General features: G+C 36.3%; 2 protein-coding genes across 12 annotated transcripts in view; one reads left to right on the top strand and one right to left on the bottom strand.

Annotated features, from left to right (window-relative positions):
• The window catches only part of BLNK (B cell linker), an 82,787-nt gene extending 78,587 nt beyond the window's left edge, over positions 1 to 4,200 (top strand). The window contains exon 17 of the mRNA XM_082633582.1: positions 3,563 to 4,200. Coding sequence (XP_082489708.1) covers positions 3,563 to 3,682 — 120 coding nt within the window. The 3' untranslated portion in view covers positions 3,683 to 4,200. The remainder of the gene's footprint in view (positions 1 to 3,562) is intronic.
• ZNF518A (zinc finger protein 518A) overlaps positions 1 to 23,900 on the bottom strand; it is a 52,490-nt gene that overhangs the window by 10,317 nt on the left and 18,273 nt on the right. For 10 of the 11 annotated variants that reach the window (XM_082633317.1, XM_082633318.1, XM_082633311.1 and 7 more), the window contains 2 exons: positions 23,244 to 23,367; positions 16,013 to 23,098 (listed from right to left, as the gene is read on the bottom strand). In XM_082633317.1, coding sequence (XP_082489443.1) covers positions 18,507 to 22,970 — 4,464 coding nt within the window. In that variant the 5' untranslated portion in view covers positions 22,971 to 23,098; positions 23,244 to 23,367 and the 3' untranslated portion in view covers positions 16,013 to 18,506. Of the gene's footprint in view, positions 1 to 5,855; positions 5,944 to 16,012; positions 23,099 to 23,243; positions 23,368 to 23,900 lie in introns of those variants that run through there. The other variant, XR_014295078.1, reaches the window with a different exon arrangement.

The raw sequence follows: 23,900 nt of genomic DNA, 5'->3' as shown, positions 1-23,900 counted from the left end.
TTCTGATTTTCATTTTCCTGATGATTAGTGATGTTGAGCATCATTTCATGTGCCTGTTGGCCATCTGCATGTCTTCTTCAGAAAAATGTCTACTCAGGTCCTCTGCCCATTTTTTAATTAGATTGCTTATTTGTTTGTTTGATACTGAGTTACATGAGTTCTTTATATATTTTGGATATTATCCCCTTATCAGACATATTATTTGCAAATATCTTCTCTCATTCAGTAGGTTGCCTTTTTCTTTTGTTGATGGTTTCCTTTGTTATGCAAAATGTTTTTAGTTTGGTGTAGTCCCATTTGTTTATTTGTGCTTTTGTCACCCTTGCTTGAGGAGACATGTCCAAAAAATATTGCTAAGACCAATGTCAAAGAGCATACTGCTTATGTTTTCTTCTGGGATTTTTATGGTTTCAGGTCTTACATTTAAATCTTTAATTCATTTTGAGTCTTATTTTTGTATATGGTATAATAAAATGGTCTAAAATTTTCTGTTCATCAAAGGTCACAATCAACAGAGTAAAAAGGCAACCTATGAAATGGGAGAAAATGTTTGCAAATTATGTGTCTGATAAGAGGTTAATATCCAGAATATGTAAAGAACTCTTATAACTTTGTAGTATAGTTTAATGTAGTCCTATTTGTCTATTTTTTGTTTTGTTGCCTGTGCTTTTGGTGTAACATCCAAGAAATCATTGCCAAATGCAGTCTCATGAAGCTTTCTCTCTATGTTTTCTTCGAGGAGTTTTATAGTTTGGAGTTTTATTTTGCTTTTAATAAAGTCTCAGAGAGTTAGAAAATGCAAAACTCTGAAAACACGAAACACTGATCAAGACCAAATGGGTTTTAAAATAAAGATTGCATTATCATTTCACACCAGTTAAATTTTAACAGAACTGTCTGCTTCTCCCTACTCACAAAAACCTTCATTCTCACTGAGACCTTTATATGACAAATTTTTTAAACTATATGCTCCTCAACAGTAATCAGTGGTAGGATATGGTGGTGATCCTAGTAGGACAGAGTGACTTTGGATGGATGGTTACATTCTAAAGCCTCCCCAGAGACTTCCCTGGTGGCACAGTGGTTAAGAATCTGCCTGCCAATGCAGGAGAAATGGGTTTGAGCCCTGGTCTGGGAAGATCCCACATGCCGTGGAGCAGCTAAGCCTGTGCACCACAACTACTGAGCCTGTGCTCTAGAGCCCATGAGCCACAACTACTGAAGCCTGTGCACCTAGAGCCCGTGCTCCGCAACAAGCCAGCGCACCAAAACGAAGAATAGCCCCCGCTCCCTGCAACTAGAGAAAGCCCACGCGCAGCAACAAAAGACCCAATGCAGCCAAATAAATAAATAAATAATAAAAAAATTTTTTTAAAAAGCCTCCCCAGGGGTCCAGTACTTCTATAAGAGGCTTAAGGGTGGGTGGAGGCGCTGTCCTTTTTAGTGGTACTGAAATTCACTCAGATAAATTTTGAGCTCTCAGAGGGGCTCTGGACTTCCTTGTCCTGCTAGACAACTCTGATAAACAGTGGTTCTTCTTGGCTTAAAGAATCTTCATTCCTACCTCAGAATGAATAGATCAGAGCTTCACCCCACTCCCCAATTATCCAGCCTATGGATACCAAAATAAATACATATTATTATAATAGCATCTGGAAGTACTGACAGAGTCCTTTAAAACACTTACTTAAATTAACTATAATGAAAAGATAATTTCTCCCAGATACTGAACATCTGAATTGAAAAATGAAAACTTTGGTTACATGATGTCAACCATGTGGAGATCTTGAAAATTCTGTTTGTCTGTATTTGTGTTTGGGTATTCATGGGTAGAAAAAGTAACTAGTTGATTAACTGTTTAACTTTTTTTGCAAATGTTTTGACATTATGTGGATACATATTGAGTATTTTATCGCTCTGAGATCTGTTTGCTTTATTTTATTGACCATGGGATTTTGAGTTATCAAACAATTGTTTTTCTGTCCATGTATGAATATCTCAAATACACTGAATTAGTGTAGACCAAAAACAAAGTGTTAAGGGGAAACTGCAACTAAGTTATGCTCAATCCTTCTTTCAGTCAAATCACAAATATGCCACAAGTCCAGTCTCTACTTCAAACATTTCAACTCAGCTCAACCCCCTATTTCAAACATTTTAATCCCCAAACTCTGCAACAAAGCAATCCTCAGAAATATTCAGAAGAGTATAAGGACAGAATGAGATGCTTATTTGTATAAGCAAAGCAACTCTCTCTTATATTTACTGGGTTCAGAACACACTTTTTCACTTGGAATTCACTTCAAAGAGGTTGTACCATTTCATTTCCTGGTGTGTTAGTCCATAAATTTAACTTCCAACTGCATTCAGTTTAACAATATGCTGTGCCAAACGAACAGAATGAATGTCTTTATGAATATCATAAAAACAATTCATTGGCAAGTACAGGAGGTCTGAATGATTGAAGAGAAAGTAAGAAATAAGGACTAAAGGTACTTGAAAGTCTCTGTCTCTCCTCCCTAACCTAATATTCAGAAGCCAATTATCTAAAAGATGTTTTATTATCTAAAAGGTGTTTCATTTGAAAAATGACTAGTATTCTGAATACTTTATTTATTTAATATATATTTGGAAGCTATCCAAATAATTAATAAAGGCTTTTAAACATTTTTTTATTCCAGATGTTTATCTTTATATGAAAAACTAAGAGAAAATGAAGTCAATTGGTGGTAACTGCTAAATTATATGGCAGTGTTGCAAAACAGTTACCACTTTAAAAAAATGACTCTAAATGCATTTATCTGATGATTGTGAGCTTGTAGCACTTTTGTATAATCAATGCATTTCATTTATTTGTCTGTGTTATACTTATTTTATCTTTCATTTAAAACATTGATCATTTTTAAGAAAAAAATTGTGATAGCCTTAAACTAAAACCAATAGACAATAGGAATTAATATATGGAAAAATATGTATGTATAGTAAGAGCTTAGCATGAAATTTCATTATTAACTAGGCACTAATTTAGCTCTAAACTTACTGGGAGCTAAAGCAAAAATGGGTATATGAGGGTTTATAAAGGTTTCCTTATTTATTCAAAAAAAAGAAAACAAAAACAAACATGAATTAACCTGGGAAATAACTCTCTTCACATTAAATTCTAACGTTAATTTACTACATCAGTCCTTGTATCTAATACATGCAACATAACAGATAATCTATGTTTTATAAAAATGTAGAGAAATTCAATGTATGACAGTTTTACACTTGGCACTAAATAACAAACAAAATATTAAAATATTACATCATAACTCAAGAAAGTAATTTTCTCTAAGAAGTTATACTAATTGAGGATGTCTGTTGTGTTTTCAGTCTTATTGAATGGCCAGGGTCTGCCACCTCAAAGGTTACAGACATTGTTAAATTAGACTTGTTTGGATAGAATATCATCTGGGACCTAGTAACTCTGACTAACTTGAAAGAGTTGGAGAAGATGGGAGGAGTGGAGCTCATTGTTAATATAAATGCCAATTTATAATTCATCTATGTTTTCTTGTTCTAGTACTTTGGAAGTGTTGCTGAAATCATCAAGAATCATCAACACAGTCCCCTGGTTCTTATTGACAGTCAGAATAACACAAAAGATTCCACAAGACTGAAATATGCAGTTAAAGTTTCATAAATTAAAAACAAATTTTTAAAGGAAGTCAAAATCATTGCTTCAGACATTTTACCTACTTCTACTTTTGAGGAAAAAGTCCAAAAACTTCATATTTTGGATTATGAATCATCCAGTAATAAAATAGAAGATGAGGAAGCTGTTGAGGTGGTCATCGATTTCCTTATAAGAAGCTCACATGGACATGTTCTGTTGCCTGACTTGATGAACTGTTAATATCTGGTGAGGCTGAGAATATGCTACTAATATTCTCCAAATAAATGTCTTTATTTAAAAAAACAGGTGTAAAGTATTTTCAGTCATGTAAGAAAATAATACGATACTTCCAGAATAAGAAAATGATACTCTTGGGTAAAACAAAGCTGCTGAAAATTTAGACCACCACAATGGTCCTAGTGCCCCAGTGTAACTAGGACGCCTACTGTCAGTGCTTGACAATTGCCTTGGTTAAAATTTTAATGTGTAGAAAATAAAATATAGATAATATATGATATTTATAAATACAGATAAGGGGGATGTAATGGTTCCTTTTTGTAAGCTCCCAACCATGGGAGATGTATACAGATATGAACTTTCTTATCCATGATTATGTTGTTAGCTTTGATTATTAAATATAATTATACCCTCTTTGATCTGCATGTCTATTAAATGGACCCTAAACTTGATATGGCGTTCAGAGTGGGATGAGAGCAAAACTAGATTAAAAGCCTAGGGAAACAGCCCACAGAACAGGGACAGAAAAGCAGACATTGATGAACACTCAGGAATAAAAGAGATACCATTGTGAGCAGCCATATCCAAGGTCTTAGGTTGTCCCAGCAATGTATTATACTTTGTCATATCAAAGCTTTTTATTCTACTGTGTACTTTAGACAGCACTGAAATGCCACATTATCTTAATGCTAATTAAGATAAATCTAATAATTAAATGAGGAATGCACTTGATCACTAAGACAGCAATCTGAAAGGATTTTGAAATTCTAGAGGGTTATGAACTCACAAACTCACTTATAAAAATAACTGTATTCTTAAATGTCATAATACCCCCCTTTCACTTTCATATTTATTTGTTTACTCACCATTTCCAGTGCTCTTAATTCCTTTGTATAGATCTAATACCCACTTGGTATTATTTTCCTTCCACATGAAGAATTTCTCTTAACATTTAAGATAGAGCAATTTTACTGGTGATGACATATCTTAGACTTCTCTTTTGTGAAATTTTCTTTGTTTTATCTTCATTTTTGAAGGGTAATTTTGCTAGAGAAAGAATTCTGGGATGACTTCAGTACCTTAGAGATATCATTCCACTCTTCTGGCTTGCAGCATTTCTGATGACAAGTCTGCAGTAATTCTTATCTTTGATTCTCAGTACATAATGTGTGCTTTTTTTCTCCAGCTGCAATAAAATTTTTCTCTTCATCACCTGTGATGATGAAAATGTGATTATAATGTGTCTTGGTTTGGTTTTCTTTGTGCTTTTCCTGCTTGAGCTTCATGTTGCTTCTTGGATCTTTGTATTTATAGTTTTCATCAAATTTAGGGGAAAAGTTTCAATTATTATTTTTTCTTCAAACATTTTTTCTGTCATCCTTCTTCTCCTCCCCTTCAGGGACTCCAGTTACATGAATGTCACACTACTTGATATTGCCCCATCGTGTGGTAGCCATGGAGGTGCACTGTTAGGATCTCCCATCAGGAAAAAATTTGGCATTCAGCTGTAGGAGTGCAATTAGCTGACAGCCTTTAGCTGTTAATGCCTTCAGAATCTGCATTGGGTTTTAAGCCAAGCCTATGCTCTTCCTAAGCAGCCCTCAGTCTGGCCAATTCTGCCCAACATGGAATTCCTCTAACTAATGGATAGTCTTTAACCTAAAGTATCCATTGAGTTGGCTGACTTTGTCAGTGGTGCATGGAAGTCTGAGGCTTTCTATACCCAATCCTGCTTCCACTCACCAACCTTTTCTTTCACCGGTATCAGATCTGCATTATGGTGTGAAAGCTTTTCTTACTCAATCTTGCTCCATCCCCCAGGCATTACTGTCCAATAAACCTCTTGTACTCCAAATTCCATCTCAGCATCTTCTCCCCAGAAAACTCAAATGACAGATTTAGTACCAGAAGTAGTTTCAAGAAAGTAGGCATTAAGATGGCATCTTTGAACCAGATTACTCACCACCCAGTTGACAATAAGGACTCCATCCTTGGGGTATTTGAGGCATGAACCATCCCTGGTACAAAGTGGTGACCCAATTGCTAATCTCCTGCAGTGGGAGAGAAGAAAAAGCTGAAGACCAAACTCAGGATTTAATACAGTTGCTGAACTGCAAAACTAATTTTTTTTTTTTTTTGGCCACGCTACGTGGCTTGTGGGATCTTAGTTCCCTGACCAGGGATCAAACCCAGGCCCACAGCAGTGAAAGCACTGAGTCCTAACCACTGGACCTCCAGGGAATTCCCTGCAAAGATAATTTAATGCTAAACCAAGACAGGTCTGTCATACCAAGGTCAGAGTCCTAGTTCAAAAAACCTGAGACCCTGACAGATGGGATGAGAACATCTCGGGATGAATGGTGGTAAAACCATCATTAATGGTGAATGACACCAATTATTTGGCTTCCCAGACTCCTCTGAACCCTCAGAGTCTGCAGAGTTAACCCCTGTCATTAAGAAATAGCATTCTGCCTGCGTGGGAAGACACTGCAGAGGCCTCTCCCCTGCAAGGCAACAGAAATACCCCTCAGGATATGCCCCTACCTTCTGTCCTGGTTGCTAGGCCAATAACTAAAGTTAAGTTGCAGCTTAAATCAGCTATAAATGTGCTAGGCCTGCTGAGGGAGGTAAGAATACATCCTGAAAGAGTCTGAAGAATTAGGCACCATGTACTTGCAGGAGCTGAGGAAATACCATGGAACTAGATTTTGAGAATACTTGAGCAAAGAAGCCAGAATATAAGATTGGATAAGGAATAATTCATTAACTTAAGGGCGCTTCTCAGGATACATAATTTAATACTCTGGCAATGACCCTAGGAGATGATGCAAACTCATTGAGTGGCTCCTGGAAGACTAGAAAAAGTGATGACCTTCACTGATTGAGGGTGAAATGCCTAAATTGCTATGGCAGATAGCAGAGGAGAGAATTAAAAGGCTCAGGGAAGTGAGCATACTGGAGTGGATATATTATGTGAGGGCAGAAGACCCACCAGAGAATTATGTCCCAAAGGACAAGTGTGATCACCAAGGCCATTAGAAATGCACTGGTAAGAAGGGAGCAAATATCACTAAGAAGTTCACTGGTAGCCCAGTTCTGCTGGCCAGGGCTAATGGTAGCTAGGGCTAATAGTCTAAACCCTGGGACGTTGATAGCAGCACTTACATATCAGAAGCCAGGGGCGTCTCAATTATCATAACAAGATTAGGATACCAATCAAGGGGGCTCACAGAGTTGTGGATAAGGCTAAGAGAATATGGCAACAATTGAGGCAGAGTATGGGCCAATAATGGTGCTGCTTTATATATATATACATATATATCCCTTCCTGCTTCCAGTGTGCTTTTTCCCTATTAGTGGATTAGGGAAACCCAGTGACAATCACTCTCCTCTGAGTTTCTCAGCCACCTAGCAGGTCACTTTTTGCAGACCAGTTCTGGGCTGTGGCATCTTCCACTGAGCTTTTCTGCAGCACCCCCAGGCCAGGTTCTGCTAACTGACTTTATCCCACCAGTTCTCACCAATGAATTTCTCTCAGCCACCAGTAGGCTCTAGCTTGGCCACACCCTCTATGAGTTTGTCTGCCACTCGGTGAGGAAACTTCCTGTGGACCAGCTCAAGGCTGCCAGCACCTTCCAGTGAGTTTCTTTAACTCTTAGCAGGAGTAGACCAGCTCTAGCTGACCAGCACCCTCTAATGAGTTTCACAGCCACTGAACTGACTATTCCCACAAACCGGCTCAGTCAGGTCTGCACCTTATAGAAAATTTCTTCACTATCAGCAGCCTGAATGTCCCTGTGGCAGCTACAACCTCTTCAACAAGGCCTGAATCTCAGACTAGGGTTTGGTGAGCCCTATTCTAAGTGCTTAGTTTCTTCCGTGCTTATTCTCACTTGTCATTTCTGCATTCCTTAATATCCAACTTTCCCCTTCTAATAGTTAACCAACTTTTACTAGTTGATAATTTTAACGGTGTTATTGAGATATAATTAACATACTATAAAATTCACCCACTTAAAACTATACAGTTCAGTGGATTTGACTATATTCAGAGTTGGGCAACCATTACCACAATCTGCTTAGAATCTACTCACATCAAAAAGAAACTCCATACCTATAAGCAGACACTCTCCACTCTCCCCCAGCTCCCATCCTAGTCAACCACTGATCTAGTTTGTCTCTATAGACTTGCATATTTGACATTTCATATGAATGGGATCATACAATATGTGGTCCTTTGTGACTGCCTTCTTTCACTTAGCCTACTGTTTTCAATGTTCATCTATGTTATAGTATCAGTACTCCATTTCTTTTCATTGCTGAATAATATATTATATAGATATACCATATTTTGTTTATTCATTCATCAACTGATGGACATTTGAGTTGTTTCCACTTTTTGGCTATTATGGATACTACTACCATAAACAATTTTGTACAGGTTTTCGAGTGGATGTACGTTCTTCATTTCTTTTGGGTATATATCTAAAAGTGGAATTTCTGCATCATATGGCAAATATACTTAACAGTTTGAGAAACACCCAAAGTGTTTCCCAAAGTGACTACACTATTTTACATCCTAACAATGTATGAGTTTCTGTTTCTCTATATACTCATCAACCGTTGTTATTGTCTTTTCAACTGTAACCACCCTAAAGGGTGTGAAGTAATATCTCATTATGCTTTGGATTTGTATTTCCCTAATGACTAGAAATGTTAACCATCTTTTTCATGTTGTTATCAGCTATTTGTATAACTTCTTTGCAGAAATGTCTATTCAAATCCTTTGACAATTTTTTTTTTTTGGCGGGGGGGCCGCACGGCTTGTGGGATCTTAGTTCTCCAACCAGAGATCGAACCCGGGGCCTTGGCAGTGAAAGCGCAGAGTCCTAACCACTGGACTGCCAGGGAATTCCCTCCTTTGACCACTTTTTAATTGAGTTGTCTTTTTATTATTGAGTTGTAATCATTTATGTGTATCCTGGGTACAATTCCCACATTAGATATATGATTTGAAAGTGTTTTCTCCCATTTTGTGGATTGTCTTGAGTTCTTTGAAACACAAATGTTTTCAATTTAATGAATTTCAACTTATCTGTTTCTAATATTTTAATCATTTTATCTCTAACATGTAGGTCATTGATCCATTTTGAGTTATCTTTTATACATGGTATGAGGGAGTATCTACTAAATACATTCTCTTGCATGTGGATATCCAGCTGTCCTAGCAGTATATGTTAAAAGACTATTCTTTCCATGTTGAATTGTCTTGACATTCTGGTCAAAAATCAATTGATCATTAATGTTTGGGTTTATTTCTGGACTCTCAATTCTATTCCATCAATCTATATGTCTATTCTTACATCAGTACTACACTGTCTTGATTACAGTAGCTTTGTGGTAAGTTTTGAAATGGGGAAGTGTGAGTTTTCCAATGTTATTCTTCTTTTCAAAATTGTTTTGGCTGGTACTTCCCTGGTGGTGCAGTGGTTAAGAAGCTGTCTGCCAATGCAGGGGACAAGGGTTTGAGCCCTGGTCCGGGAAGATCCCACATACCACATAGCAACTAAGCCCAGGTGCCACAACTACTGAAACCCACGTGCCTAGAGCCCGTGCTCCACAACAAAGAGAAGCCACTGCAATGAGAAGACCTCACACTGCGATGAAGAGTAGCTCCTGCTTGCCGCAACTAGAGAAAGCCTGCGCACAGCAACAAAGACCCACACAGCCAAAAACAAGTAAATTAATTTAAAAAATTGTTTTGGCTATTCTGTATCTTGTTTCTATATGAATTTTAGAATCAGCTTGTCAATTTCTGGCAAAAAGGCAGCTGGAATTTTGACAGGGCTTGTATCAAATCTGTGAATCAACTTGGGTAGTACTGCCATCTTAATAATAAATGCACAAACATGTCATGTTTCTACACTTATTTAGGTCTTCTTTAATTTCTTTCAACAATGATTTGTAGTTTCAGTGTAAAAGTCTTGCATTTCTCCTGTCAAATTTATTCCTAAGCATTTTATTCTCTTAGATGCCAAGTGGAATTTTTTTCTTAATTTCACTTTGATTGCTCACTGCTAAAGTATAGAAATAAAATTGATTTTTCTATTGATCTTGTATTCTGCACCTTTGCTGATCTCTTTTATTAGTTATGAGGGTTTTTTTAATGGATTCCTTAGGATTTTCCACACATAAGATCATGTCATCTAAAAATAGAGATATTTTAATTCTTCCTTTCCCATTTGGATGCCTAACTGCCACCAGTACAATGTTTAACAGACGCAGTGAGAGTGGACGTCCTTTCTTGTTCTTGATCTTAAAGAGAAAGTTGTCAGCCTTTCACTCTTAACTTTGATGTCAGCAGAGTCCTATAAGTAAAAAACCTCATTCCTGGTATCAGAGGGAAACAGAACAGACTTCATTCATAGAGAATTGTAATTATTTGTTTTGACTACTCTGGTGACTTACTGGAAGATTGGCTTTTGCCTGACATGAAGCTGGCAGAGAGCTACAGCTACTATCTAGGGGCCATGTTGAAAACATTGACAGGTAGATGTTTTAATCGCTGCTGTCTGATCCGACAGATAAAATTTGACGTGATTTGGTTAGGGTTCTCCCTAACCAAAAAGCTAGGGAGGAAAGTAATAGGGCTTTGTAAAGCTTTAACATACTCCTGGGAATCTAGAAGGTCACATGCATGCTCACGACTGTGTGTGTACACTAAGGAAAGACCTGAGAATGCCATAAGCTCTCTTATCTGGCTGACCTGGAGGCGCTGCTGAAGAAGTGAAGGCTAAGGCAGAGCTGTAAATTGCCTGGCTAAGTGCGGCAGGGTCACCACAAAAACACACACAGTATCCCTTGGCAAACATTGACTTTTTCATTCCAAGTATATAAGGAATTCTCATCCAATCATTAGCTGACCATTAAGCTAACATTACAGAGACTTTATTGGTGACACATAACAAAGAATAAAGACTTTACAAACTTAGTTCAAAAAAGTTACTAGACAAATACAACAAGCAAAAATGACAACAAACGCTGGAGGGGGTGTGTGGGGAGGTGGAGAACCTGATTTTCAGAGTTGCCACATTATAATATTTTAAATGTCCTGTTTACAACAAAAAAACTGCAAGGCATGTAAAGAAAGAGGAAAGTATTGCCCAGACACACAGAAAAGCAATCAATAAAAATCCTGAAAAAGCCCAGGCACTGGATTTTCTAAACAAAGATTTTAATTTAGCTATTTTAAATATGTTCAAAGAGCTGAAAGAAACTGTTTAAAGAATGAAAAAAAGTAAGACAATGATGTCTCAACCAAATAAAGAATATAAATAAATAGACAGAATTTATGAAAAGAATTTTTAATTCTAGAACTTTCAATTATAGAGTTGAAAAGTAAAAAAACTGAAATGAAAAATTCACTAGAGGAGCTCAGCAACAGATTTGAACAGGCTGAAGAAGGAATCCATGAACTTAAAGATAAGTCAATTGATATTGCCCATGTTGAGAAACAGAAAGACAAAAAATGAAGAGAAATGGACAGAGCCTGAGAGATCTGTGGGACACTATCAAGCATAACAGCGTATTAAAAAGTGAGTCTCGGGCCTCCCTGGTGGCGCAGTGGTTGAGAGTCCGCCTGCCGATGCAGGGGATACGGGTTCGTGCCCCGGTCTGGGAGGATCCCATATGCCGCGGAGCGGCTGGGCCCGTGAGCCATGGCCGCTGGGCCTGCGCATCCGGAGCCTGTGCTCCGCAACGGGAGAGGCCACAACAGTGAGAGGCCCGCATACCGCAAAAAGAAAAAAAAAAAAAAAAAAAAGTGAGTCTCAGAAGGAGAGAAGAAAAAGCATCAGAAAGAATATCTGAAGAAATACAAACTTCCCAAATTTGGTGAAAAACATTATTCTATCAACCCACAAAGCTTCAAGAACTTCAAGTAGGATAAACTTAAAATGTGCACACAAGGCATATCATAATCAAGCTATTGAAAGACAGAGAATCTTGAAAGCAGCAAGAGAGAAGTGACTCATCACATACAAAAGGTTCTCAGTAAGATTAACAGCTGATTTCTCATCAGAAACCATGGAAGCCAGATGGCAGTGAGATGACATAGTCAAAGTTCTGCATAGAAAAAACTGCCAACCAAGAATTCTATATTCAGCAAAACCAACCTTCAAAAAGGAAAGAAAAATTAACACATTTTCAGATAAACATTGCTAGCAGAACTGTTCTACAAAAAAAGTCCTTAAAGTTTAAAGGACACTACATAGTAATGCAATTCCACACAAAGAAATACACAACTGATAAATGTAAATACAAACACCAGCATAGGTAAATATAAAAGACAAAAAATACATACATTTTACTTGTAACTTTTCCTCCCTCTTATTTAGAAGAAAAATGCATAAAGCAATAATTATAAATCTACACTGATGGGCACACAATTTATAAAGCTATATAATCTGTGACAATAACAGCACGGGGGGGTGGAGAGATGAAGTTATACAAAGTTTTTATTATGGAAATTAAATTGGTATTAATCCAAACTAGGTGAAATAGATCAGCTTTACAATATCTTCTTCTAATAAAAACTCGATATATCTTTTGGTGATGACACCAAAGAAGAAGTCTAAGAAGGCTTTGACTAAACAAGGGTCATAAATATTTACTTCTATATTTTCTACTACAAGATTTATAGTTTTTTCTTATATTTAGGCTTATACTCCATTTTGAGTTAATTTTTGTGTATGTGGTGTGAGGAAGATGGTTTTTCTTCATTTTTTTGGTCTGTACTTCATATTTCACAATTTCTATCTATCTTCAGGTTTGCTGATTCTTCTGCCAGTTCAAATCTACTGTTGAGCCTCTCTAGTAAATTTTTCACCTTGGTTATTGTACTTTTCAACTCAAGAATTTTCATTTCGTTCTTTCTTTGTAATTTCTATCTTAATATTTTCCATTTGATGAGACATTGTCAGTATACTTTAATTCTTTAAATCTGGTTTCCTTTAGGTCTTTGAACCTATTTATAATAGCTGCTTAACATTTATCCTACATCTGGTAACCCTCAAAGGAAGTTCCTATTGCCTTTTTCCCTCATATGTCGCACTTTGCTGTTTCTTTGAATGTCTAATTTTATGTTGAAAGCTGGACATTTTAGGTAACATATTGTAGGATCTCTGCATACTCCTCGCCCACTCTGGACTTGTTTTTAGTAATTTGGCTAAACTAATTCACCAAGTCTTTTTCCCCTCACGGTATGCAGCCTCTGTTGTCACTGCTCAACTTATTTCCCCCTCATTTTTATCTTTAAGCCTGACTTCCTAGGGCTTGCTTTTAAGTCAGCACCACCTAGCAACCAGCCAGATTGATCAGAGGTTGTGCTTAAGCTCCCTGAATCAGTAAGAGATTTACACCCTTTACCATTGGATCTGTGACTTAGAGGCTGCTTTCACTGCTTAGGGAGTTTACAAGACTTGCCCTACTTTCAGCAAGGGTTGCTCCTATGTGGTTGCAGCCTTGAGCATGCACACATTCTTTCTGATTACAAGGGACGTCTGCAGTTTTATCCAGACTTTCTCTCTCTCTCTCTCCCTCTCTCTCTCATCTTTAAGCTTCTCAGTGATATCCAGTGGTATCACCAGCAACTGTTAGCCTTCAGTAACTGCTAAATGATTGCTCTATTGTTCTCAACAATACTATAGGGTATAAATTGCTCCAGTCTGATCCAGATAAAGTCAGGCCCCTTGTAACAGCATGTTTACCAAATCTTTGAAGCTCACTCCAACCCTCCCCTGAACAGGACCCCTGTGCCTCTGTGCTATGGAGCAGGTTGTGGGGTGGGGGAATGTTGGGAAACTGGGTCTACATTGAATGCTCCCTGTGGAACAGCTGTGTTGGTGGCTGCAGACGGCATAGGAGGAGACTAGAATGTGCCAAGGTTCACCAGCTGCTGAATGTACATACAATAGCTCTTCTGCCCCAAGAAAGCTGGGAGAGATGTATGCTGCCACATGACTGCCAATCCAACCAGAGCAGGTTAACTCTCTTGTAACAGAGCTGTGAGGGAAAGGGCGACTGCACAGTTCTGTAGCTGCCCTGTCCTGATTTTTATATTGCATGAATTAGGAATGGGGCAATGGGCACCACTACCCAGCTGCCACCACCTAATTCAATACAAGTCTTCTGTGGGGCAAAGGCATGGAAAATGAGATCTTCCAAACAGCAGTATATTTAATCTTACACCCAGAAACACTGTATTTCTCCCTGTTAGGTTCTGTGGTTTTTCTTTTGGAAGCTTCACACAATTTTTATTTTGTGGCTCTTATTATAAATGGGTCTTCTTTTATTGCCTCCCAAATGATTACTCTTAAGTGTTCAGAAAACTATTTCTCAACGTACTCTCTTGGATTTTCAAAATATTGAAATAAAGTCATTTGCAAATAGTATTTTGGTCTCTCTCCAAGTTTTCATTTTGCTTCCCTACAATAACTTATGAAATAATTGATGACAGTAGGCAACTATGTTTCACTAGTTAATTGAAAGAGGCAATTTGAGTTGCAACCTGAATACAACCTTCACTTTTGGTTGAAGGACTCTAAAGTATTAAGGAAGAATTCTTCTTTTAACAAATTAAAAATGTCTCTACTAGGCATTAGTATTTTTTATAAGTACATTCTTGGCATTGACTAAAATCATGATTTTCAAAATTGATGATTAACAGAAGCCATTTTAGACAGAGAAATAGTCAAAAAATAATTCAAATAAGATTATCAAACACCTCTTCCAAGATATTGGCTACTTCTTGTCTAGTTATTAAAGGAAGCATACTTAAAGCAATAAACACCCAAATCAACCAAGCTGATCCTATTTCAGCTTTCCATTATAGGGAAATTCTTTTGCAAATACTGCACTCTTAACTAACATCCCCCAGCAAGTTTTACCAGGTGAGATCCCCAAGGCACTTTGCTGAAAACAAAGATCATAACAAATTGCTGTGACAAGGAACAGAGCCAACACCTCAACGCAAATGGGACATATCCTAAGTAAGCAGATGTCAATGGTGAAAAGGAATCTTACTAAAAAGAAAAAATCTGAAGTGAGTTGCATGGAATCAATACAACATTCTGTTTTCAGCTAACCTCCATTTCCCCCCATCCTGAAGAATTCCTATTACTTTTTCTCACCAGTGATTTCAAGCCACTAAAAGAACTAGTATCTATTTCTCATCTAACCTGGACATAAATTCTCACAGCAACTGATCTCATTTTTAATCCCTCCATAAATTGCATTACCCTTAGCAAAGACCTATCTACTTCACCCACTAATTATTTTCATTACCTTTACATTCACTTCACTTTTAAACAAATACATCTACCTTGGTTAACTGTATATACATACATTTTAGTTTTTATACTTTGTAACTTTTATGTAGCTGGTGTATATCACAAAAAAAACTATATCAAACTTCTGTTTTGAATAAAAATCTCAATCTAAAAACCGATCTTTGAGAGAAAGCAAGGGCTGGTAAACCATTTGATGGGCCAAATTTGGCCCACTGACAGGTTTTTTTTTAACGTTTTATTAAAATACAGGCAAACTCATTCATGTGTTGTCTATGGCTGCTTCTGCATTATGACAAAGTAGTTAATGACAGAGACTAATGGCCTACAAAGCCTAAGTTATTTGTCTGACCCTTTACTGAAATACCTGACTCCTTAATGAAAACAAAAATTTTTATAAAAAACTATTAGAATTCAATCTGTGCTGAATGCTTAGTATTGAAATTATATTTCAATTATATTTCAAACTCTGAAAGTTGAACTATTATTTTAAGTGAATGACAAATAGTGAGGCCCATTTCAATGCAGAAGGACAAATAGGAAAAAATGAAAATCTCCTGACCCAGAAGTTGGATTGCAAAAATAACACTAACTCTTCCAGTTGTAATAAGAACTTCAAACTAATTAATATCATATTTTGGAAAGCCATCTTTAGCTAACTTTCAGCCAGAAGGAAAGAAAGGATAGAGGGTTTTATTTTCAGATTTTCTGCTCTGGCAATAAAGAGGCTCCAAGCAGGCTTTCCTCCTTCAGAATAACCTAGTTTAAAAACAAAACAAAACAAAAAAACTCATAAAAGGTATCAACTAGAGTATCTGGGGCATGAAGCTTTTTAAAATAGCTTTTAAAACCTTAAGGCAAAAAGTATGTGTCTTGACATTAGATTTTTTTTTTTTTACTGGTATGGCTATTCTGAAATGTATTTTTATAGTGCTGCAAACATTGGCAAGACAGTTCCTTCTCTGTCCTCTATTTACAGAAGGTGATGCATCATAATAGATCTAACCATAACAGAGCAACATTTCAGTTTTACTGCCGTTAGGGTACTGAAGAACATAAGCTTCTCTGTGGCTTTTCTTACCAGCATAGTTAAATTATAATATATGTTACCCTTCTCAAACAAAATCTCAAAATTTCACCTATAATTATGGGGAAAAAAATCCCAAACTTCATTTTGCATTCACTAGCATTAAAAAAAAAAAAAAAAAAAAAGCTTTGAAAACTAAGTATTTCCCACTAGAATAAAATTCCCATTTGACTTCAGCATAGTAAAAAAAATTATGTAAACACAAACTTAAGATAAATTTAATTGAAGACATTCGTTACAGAAATTAACAATGCTTACCATTCTTTAAACACCATATACATTATTAATATATACCGTATATTTCCAATCAACTCTGTTCTTAGGCTCAATTTAAGAACACAATTGTAACAGGTTTTATACAAAAAATACTTCACTTCTAAGAAAGTAGACAAACTGCACAAAAACAGTACATGTATAATGTGCATAGCAAGATAGCTTGAAGCATCTATGTATGGCTTTCTTTAAAATAAAATTATTGGGGGAGTGGGCCCATTTGGGACCTAATGTTACAGTTGACGTATGTAAACTGTTTCACATCTTTTAGGCACTTGCTAACAATAGTGTTCAATCCCTGAAAACTGAATTTATCAAAAAAAAGAAATTGTACATCTGAAATAAAAACCAAAAAAATAACATGGGTAAAGTCTTATATATTCCTTTTAAATTAAATGACAAGTTTTATTAGTGCATGCACAGAACTAAATTGAAAGAAAATAAACTTTTTATGTCAAAAACTTTCTGTGCAAAATTTACATAACTGAAAGGTACAAAAATATGTACAGGTTTTAAATTCTTTGTTATATACAGAAAAGGAGCCCTGAAGTTTTCAATCAATGAAAATGTCGTAACACTAGTAGTAACAATGTAACAAAAATTATATAGTATGTAATTTTTTAATACAAGAACTCCATTGTCCAATGGTCCAACAAAATTTGATCCAAACTTACAAAGTGGGAAGTTTAAATTGATGATTCTGTTGTCATGAAAATGTTCATTTTAAAACTCTACCTGTTGGGCATATCCCTTCGGAATCTGTCCTGAAGTGTTATGCACTGTCACTGAGTCCACTATTAATGCTTCTTCAATTTCCAACTGCAAACAATCAGTAATCTGCTTTGGGTTGTCAGTCATACTGAGAAGTTGCTAACAAAAATGGTTTGTCCCAATGTGGACATGTTCAGACACTAATAATAAACACAAAAATATGATTTGCTTTGCTAATCCTACTTCAAAATATTGTTTCTGAAGAATAATTTTTAATTTTCAAGAAAAGCCATTCCCTTGGAAGTGCTTCTATGTTTCACTTTTTTTTAAAGGGATGGCAACCAAGAAAAAAATTGGCTACTTGGTTTACGAGGGGACAAACAATTTAAATCAAATAAACATAGTTCTGTGCAACGGAATCACTGGGGAATATAACCAAATTCAGAAAAATGTTCAAGTTCTTTAAATGAACTTCAAACTAGACAAAGAGAGTTTAATTCTTCTCTCGAGATTGCCCATCTACTGCAACGCTTGAGAGCCATTTAGAAAAAGAAAATCACCTTGGAAGGGTGTTCCAATCAATGACATGTAACACAGTTTACAAGGAAAAAAGATCTGCTTGTCAAAAACTCTTATCAACCATCATATGAGGTGTACTGTAGTGAGTTAAATGTACCCTCAAAGGAGCTTAACTACCTTCAAAAGAACTACATTTTGCATATGTAGAGTAAGTTCTTTACCCAAGTTCTCTTAGAGTATCTTCACAAATGATGAGAAACTCCTTCAGTTCCATAATGAAAGAGCTCTCAACCTCTTCAGGGGAGCTAGTTATCAGAATCATAAGGCTGGTGGAAGAAGAGAGGGAATGGGGCTGTCAGCTGTTACCCTCTACTAAGAGTCACTAAACTCGGAAAACTGTTTTATCAAAATTTTTAGCCCTAACTTCCCGAGAACACATTTTAAAAAATTAAATCAAGGTGTATCTGTGCTGATTAGTTTCTTTCAAAACTTACATGTGCACTGACAGCATTTTCAAATATCACACTAAAACTTTTGCTCTTCCATGGAAATATAGCTAACTTTTAAATGTTTAACTCCAGGTACTATATTGAAGTAAAAAATGTCTGCATTAGTAATTCAACCCACTATTTTCTTCTAAGGTACTTTCACTTTTCTTTTCCTTGGTAATTACAGTAAATTATTGTAACATGTTCCAATCACGAGTAGCTTCCATTAAATGTCTCTGACCATGACCAGCCCAAGCATCCTGATTGTCAAATACTCTACCACAAAACCAACAGCTAAATTTAGCCTTCAGAACATTTTCAGAGGTAGTTTTCACAATCTGGTAATTGTTTTTGCTTGTCTTTTTGAGAGTTAATTTTAGCACAAATCTTTCTTTCACAGAACTAATAGGTTTAAATGTTTTGTGCCTCTTGGGAAAATCATCGTAAGTTGTTTTAGAAGGGCTATAACAAACTGGTTTCAGTAAAGCACTGATAGTTCTTTTTGACAATGAAACCTTAAGTACACGTCCATTAAATTTAGCAATAGTTTTCATTACACTTACTACTTCTGGGGCATCTGCATCAGGATGATTCAAAACTACAACTGGTTGGTTTCTCCTAGGACATTTCACAAGCTGTTTGGAACTGAAGGGGAAAAGCTGCAAAGTTCTGACTGAATCTTTTGAAAGCCTAGGTCTGCTGAATCCGAATGATTCATGGACATCTTCAGGCTTTGCTTTTTCTTTACACTTTCTGTGTAATGCTTTTTTTCTTGGAGGTTCTTGGTAACTATCCCTACACTTGCGTTTACAGTTTCTGTTTCTAGATACAAAGGAAGTTTCAGAATCTTTACTTCTTTCATGAGTTTTTATTCTTGAACATTTCTTTTTCGAAGTCTTTTTCTTATTGAAGTTTCTCTCAATTGTACAATTTGTTTTACACCTTAACACCCTGGCCTCTGAATGGTCAGTGATACCTATTGGTTTCTCAGAAGATTCTGGGCATGTTGCAGTAGAAGTTATCACAATTTCATTTGCTGGCATCATATCATCTAGTAATAAGGGTAAGGCATCTCTAGAAGATTCTGGCTCTTTCTGCTCTCCTCCTATAGTCTGATTAGATGGTACATTGTCTTTCTGCAATGAGGATGTAGAGTTGCTTACTGACAGATTATTAGCAGCAGTCACATTTAAAACAGGGTTAAAAATTTTCAGCAATATTTTTTGTGGTGTTCCTTCAGGTTTCTTTGGCTGTATATTTTTATAATAAGTACTATTCTGGACTAATTTAGACTTAAGCAGCTCAGTCTTATTTGGCATCACACACTTTAAAAAAACAGCTTGTTTGCCATCAGGCAAAAGGGTGTAAAGAGGTGGTTTTGGAAAAATCTTGTTCTGCTGTTTTACTGAATCCGAGATGTTCAACTTAGTGCCCTGATGCTCAGATATTATATTAGGAGCAGGAACACCTTTCACTGAAGAACTTGCTGGCGTTTTAATAATGTAAGGGCCTTTTAATGACAAAGTATTTTCTGAGCTACTTTTCATGCTCAAACAGCTGCCAATGCTGGAACAAAGTGCAGGGGTTAGACAATTACTGTTTGGTTCTACTTTTAAAAAAGGTGTTCTGCAAGGCTCCTTACTTGTAGTTCCACAAGCTTGAGCATTCTCAGTTTTGACAGCAGAAACACCTTCAAGTTTCCCATTATTAAATGTTAAAATCATCCCAGGTTTCTTGTTTAAAAGGAGAGAGGCAGGGACACCTTGTGTATTAACCAATGGAAGTGGTCTTCCTGAAACATGTAATGCAGGCTTGTTAGCAATGTGCAATGGTACAAAAAAGCCTTTTGGAGTCTGAACAAAGACAGCCTTTTTTGGTTCTGAATTTACAAGTGGACTCTGCACATATACAGAACCTATATTTTGCGTAGTGGCTCGTAGTTTGTCTTTTACAAGCTGCTGTGTAATTATTGCATCTGACTGAGTCTTAAGTAATGTGCCAAAACCAGAAATTCTAGGGGTCTTCTCTGAATCTCTCACATCTTGTGACATTGACATTTGTTTTTCTTTTCCACTAAATTTTAAATTCAGATCATTTGTAGCCACATTAATCCCCATATTACCAGATGGAATTGGAAAGAAGCCTTTTACTTTCAAGTCTTTTGAAGATTCAACTATTTTGTCTTCTCCCTCATGTTTCTGAAATGACTGGTCACAATGAAGCGGCAGGTCTTTATCTGGAGTGTTACTAGAGTCTTGTTTTACATCAGGTTTTGCTTTTAATACATCTTGAAGTAACTGGTTTATTTCAGGTGGCAAAAGTTCTGATGCCTGTTGGCTCTGGAGAGAGAAAACAGATGTAATTCTAGGCATCATAGGTGACTCAACACTAGAAACGTCATCCCATTTAGGCTTTTCAGTCATGCTCTCTAAATTCTGATTTTCATTAGTGTATAGGTTCTGTCCATCAATGTTTTGTCCTTTTTCTAAAACACACTGTTCAGTTTCAGCTTGTGTTTTTAAAGTTCCATCTTTAGTATTTAAACGACTAATAGATGCTAACAGGCTATCTGGGTTTGAGCTCTCCTTCCTCACTAGTGATAAAACTGACTCACTTATTGGTTGTTGAACTACTGTCTTGCTTGATGAAGATTCTCTTTGAGGGTTTTCACACATTGTTGTCCCTGAAAACCTATGACGTTTATTAGAATTATTCACTTTTGAGTAATTATGAAAAGGCAATGATCCTTGGTTGGAAGAATCAACAGGTAACTCAGAGTTGACATAATTAATGCAATAGTTATGCATATCTCCACTGTTGTATGAATTTGGTTTGGTAGTACAGGTGACTTTATCTGGACTTTTAATGGCAGTACCTGATACCTCAGGGTGACACTGAGTAATATGACTTCCCCATAAGTCAACATTCTCTCTTGTTTCTACTTTTGTGGTCAAATTCACCGATGCTGTGATCAATTCTGATGTTATTGGCAAAGGAGAAACACTTTTTCCATCATCCACTGTTGGAAGCATATTACTTGTTTGAGATAGCAAAGCCATTTCTTTTTCTGAAGTTACCTTCCCTGAAAGTATAGGAGAAGAAGATGAAAATGGAGTAGCTGCTTTCATGTAAACTGTGTCATTTAACTCAGTTGTTACTCCTGTTAAAAATGCAGTAGTGCCCAAAGTCTGGGGCTGCAAAATTGCAGTACTGTCCCTTACGGCACCTGACTGTGAGCCTGGTGAATATAAATTCTGTTTATTGGTAGGCAACAGTTTTATTACAATATGTTGTTTTCCATCCACCATCTTAAAGCCCATAAACTTAGCACTGTAGTTAGCAGGAATTGTTATTCTATTATTTTTTACCATTAACACTGTAGGTCCTTGTACAGCAGTCTTCAAGAAACCTGAAGTAGAATTTGATCCCTCTTCAGCTCCATTACATTGCCCAGTGGACAGAAGAGTTGGCTTTTCTGACTCTGACTCAGCAGGTTTATCATTATTCTCACAGTATAGTCTTTCATCCTTTTCTTCATTTAAATGTTCCTGAACAAGATGGCTCTGGTCTTCAGATTTAGCCTGTGTTTTGTTCACTTTTTTAAGAACTTGAGTGTTTTTTTCTATACTTCTGTCACTTCCATTGTTGATTTTCTTACGTTTCCAGAATGTCTTCCTTGATGCACCTATTTTATATCTTTTCAATATTAGTTTAAGTCCTGCTGAAGTCTTTGCCATCCTTTTTTCATATTTGTCTTTTTCCAGTTTTTCTTTCGCATATAAATGTTCTTTGTGCAAAGTTATAACATGTCTTACAAGGTGCTCTCTCCTGGTAGCACCATAGCTACAATATTGACAAGTGAAGGGAAACGTACCAGAATGAATATGAAGGTGCTTCTGAAGCTCTCCTTTGGTTAAACATATATAATGGCATTTACCACATCTATAAAGGATTTCATTATGTCTATGTATGTGCTGAACAAATGTGCCAACATCCTGGGTGGAGAATTCACACTTTTCACATTGAAAACTACCATTTACACAATGTGTGGATGAAAAATGCTTTGTCAAGTCTAATAAAGTATATAAATTCTCATTGTTACAAATATCACATTTTACTAAAGTAATTCGATGGGTTCGTCTGTGTTGTTTGAAGACCTGGAAGTCATTTGCTGAAAAACTGCACATTTCACAAGGATATGAAGGTAATTCACCACGGTGCCACATTTGGAAGTGTTTCTGCAAATCATTTGGGCTATACCGAGTACTATCTCGGCACTTCAAACAGTTGAAGTTGAGTATTTTTGCAGACATTTTTATACCTTCTTCTTCAACTCTCTCAGACTTACGGAGTAACATACACTCCTCTACACAGCTTACAGTCTTTATACCGATAGATTTTCTTGCAGTCTGTGGTTTATGCTGAAATAATTTTCTGTATTTGTCAACTTCATGTTTCAATAGGACCTCATTTGGAATATTTATCTTCGGCAAAACAATTTTCACATTTTTTAGTTCATAATGAAAACTACTTTCTGAAATTTTTGGTTTAAGTACTGATCTGATAGTATCAACTATCTCATTTTTCACATCATAATCTCTTTTTAAAGTATTCTGTTTTTCATCAAAAAATAAATGTTTCTGTTCAGATGGCATGATTTAACCAAAAAAATCCCAATTTCTTTTTTTCCTGCAAACTCTTGAAGTTACTTGTAATTTGAACAGGAAACAATACTGTGCCGCAACATCTTCAAAATACCAGGATTTTTCCCACATTAACTCACCTAAAATCAAACAAAGAACTGAAATTTTCATCACAGAAGTATCAGTAAAATTCATATTTTAAGTTCATTTTGACACAAAGCAAGAATGTTGATCAAACAAATAAAAGACATAAAAGACCTATTAAGTATTTTAAGAACAGCTTACCAAGAAGTAATAGTGTGAAGTAGAAATGACATTAATCTGGATCTCAGGAAATACAAGCTTTACTTCCAGCTCTGCTCTGTAACACTGGGCAAGGTTTGACTTCTCTGCACCTCAGTTTCCTCATCTAAAGAAAACCACAATTGGATAAGCACCTTTAAGCTCTAAGATTTTATAAAAAGTTGATACTACAGTTTTTAAACAGGATTTTAAAAATCTCAACAAGAGAGCCCTATAAACTTAAGTTCCACTGACACACATGGTTCCAATTATACACATATACCATTAACTTTCTCAATTACTTAGTTGACCGTATAGCTATTATCTTGTGAGAATTTCAACAGACTTCTCTGCAGATTTTCTACTTCCCTAGTGCCTCAGGGATAATCTACGTTTAAAATAAAAGTTTCATTCACCTAAACAACAATAACAAAAAGACATTGCCTGCTGTCTCAAGTTAGCATTAATAATTGGTAAAAAAAGAAGGAATTATAAGGAGTAACACATTTCCCTGGGGTACTCCTAAGTCTAGCTACTACTTCTGATTCCCTACCATTTTGGCTTTTTTTGTCCCTAGAACTAAGTCAGGTGGCAGCAAGGCAAGCCCTTGGCAGATTAGAATGTACCCATTACTAGCTGCCTCCATTAATTCAAACACTT

This window comes from Mesoplodon mirus (assembly GCF_964341445.2).
Source record: "Mesoplodon mirus genome assembly, chromosome: 2".
In the NCBI taxonomy this organism is placed as follows: Eukaryota; Metazoa; Chordata; class Mammalia; order Artiodactyla; family Ziphiidae; genus Mesoplodon; species Mesoplodon mirus.
The sequence above is the reverse complement of the archived record's forward strand: the minus strand, read 5'-3'. Positions and strand labels throughout refer to the sequence as shown.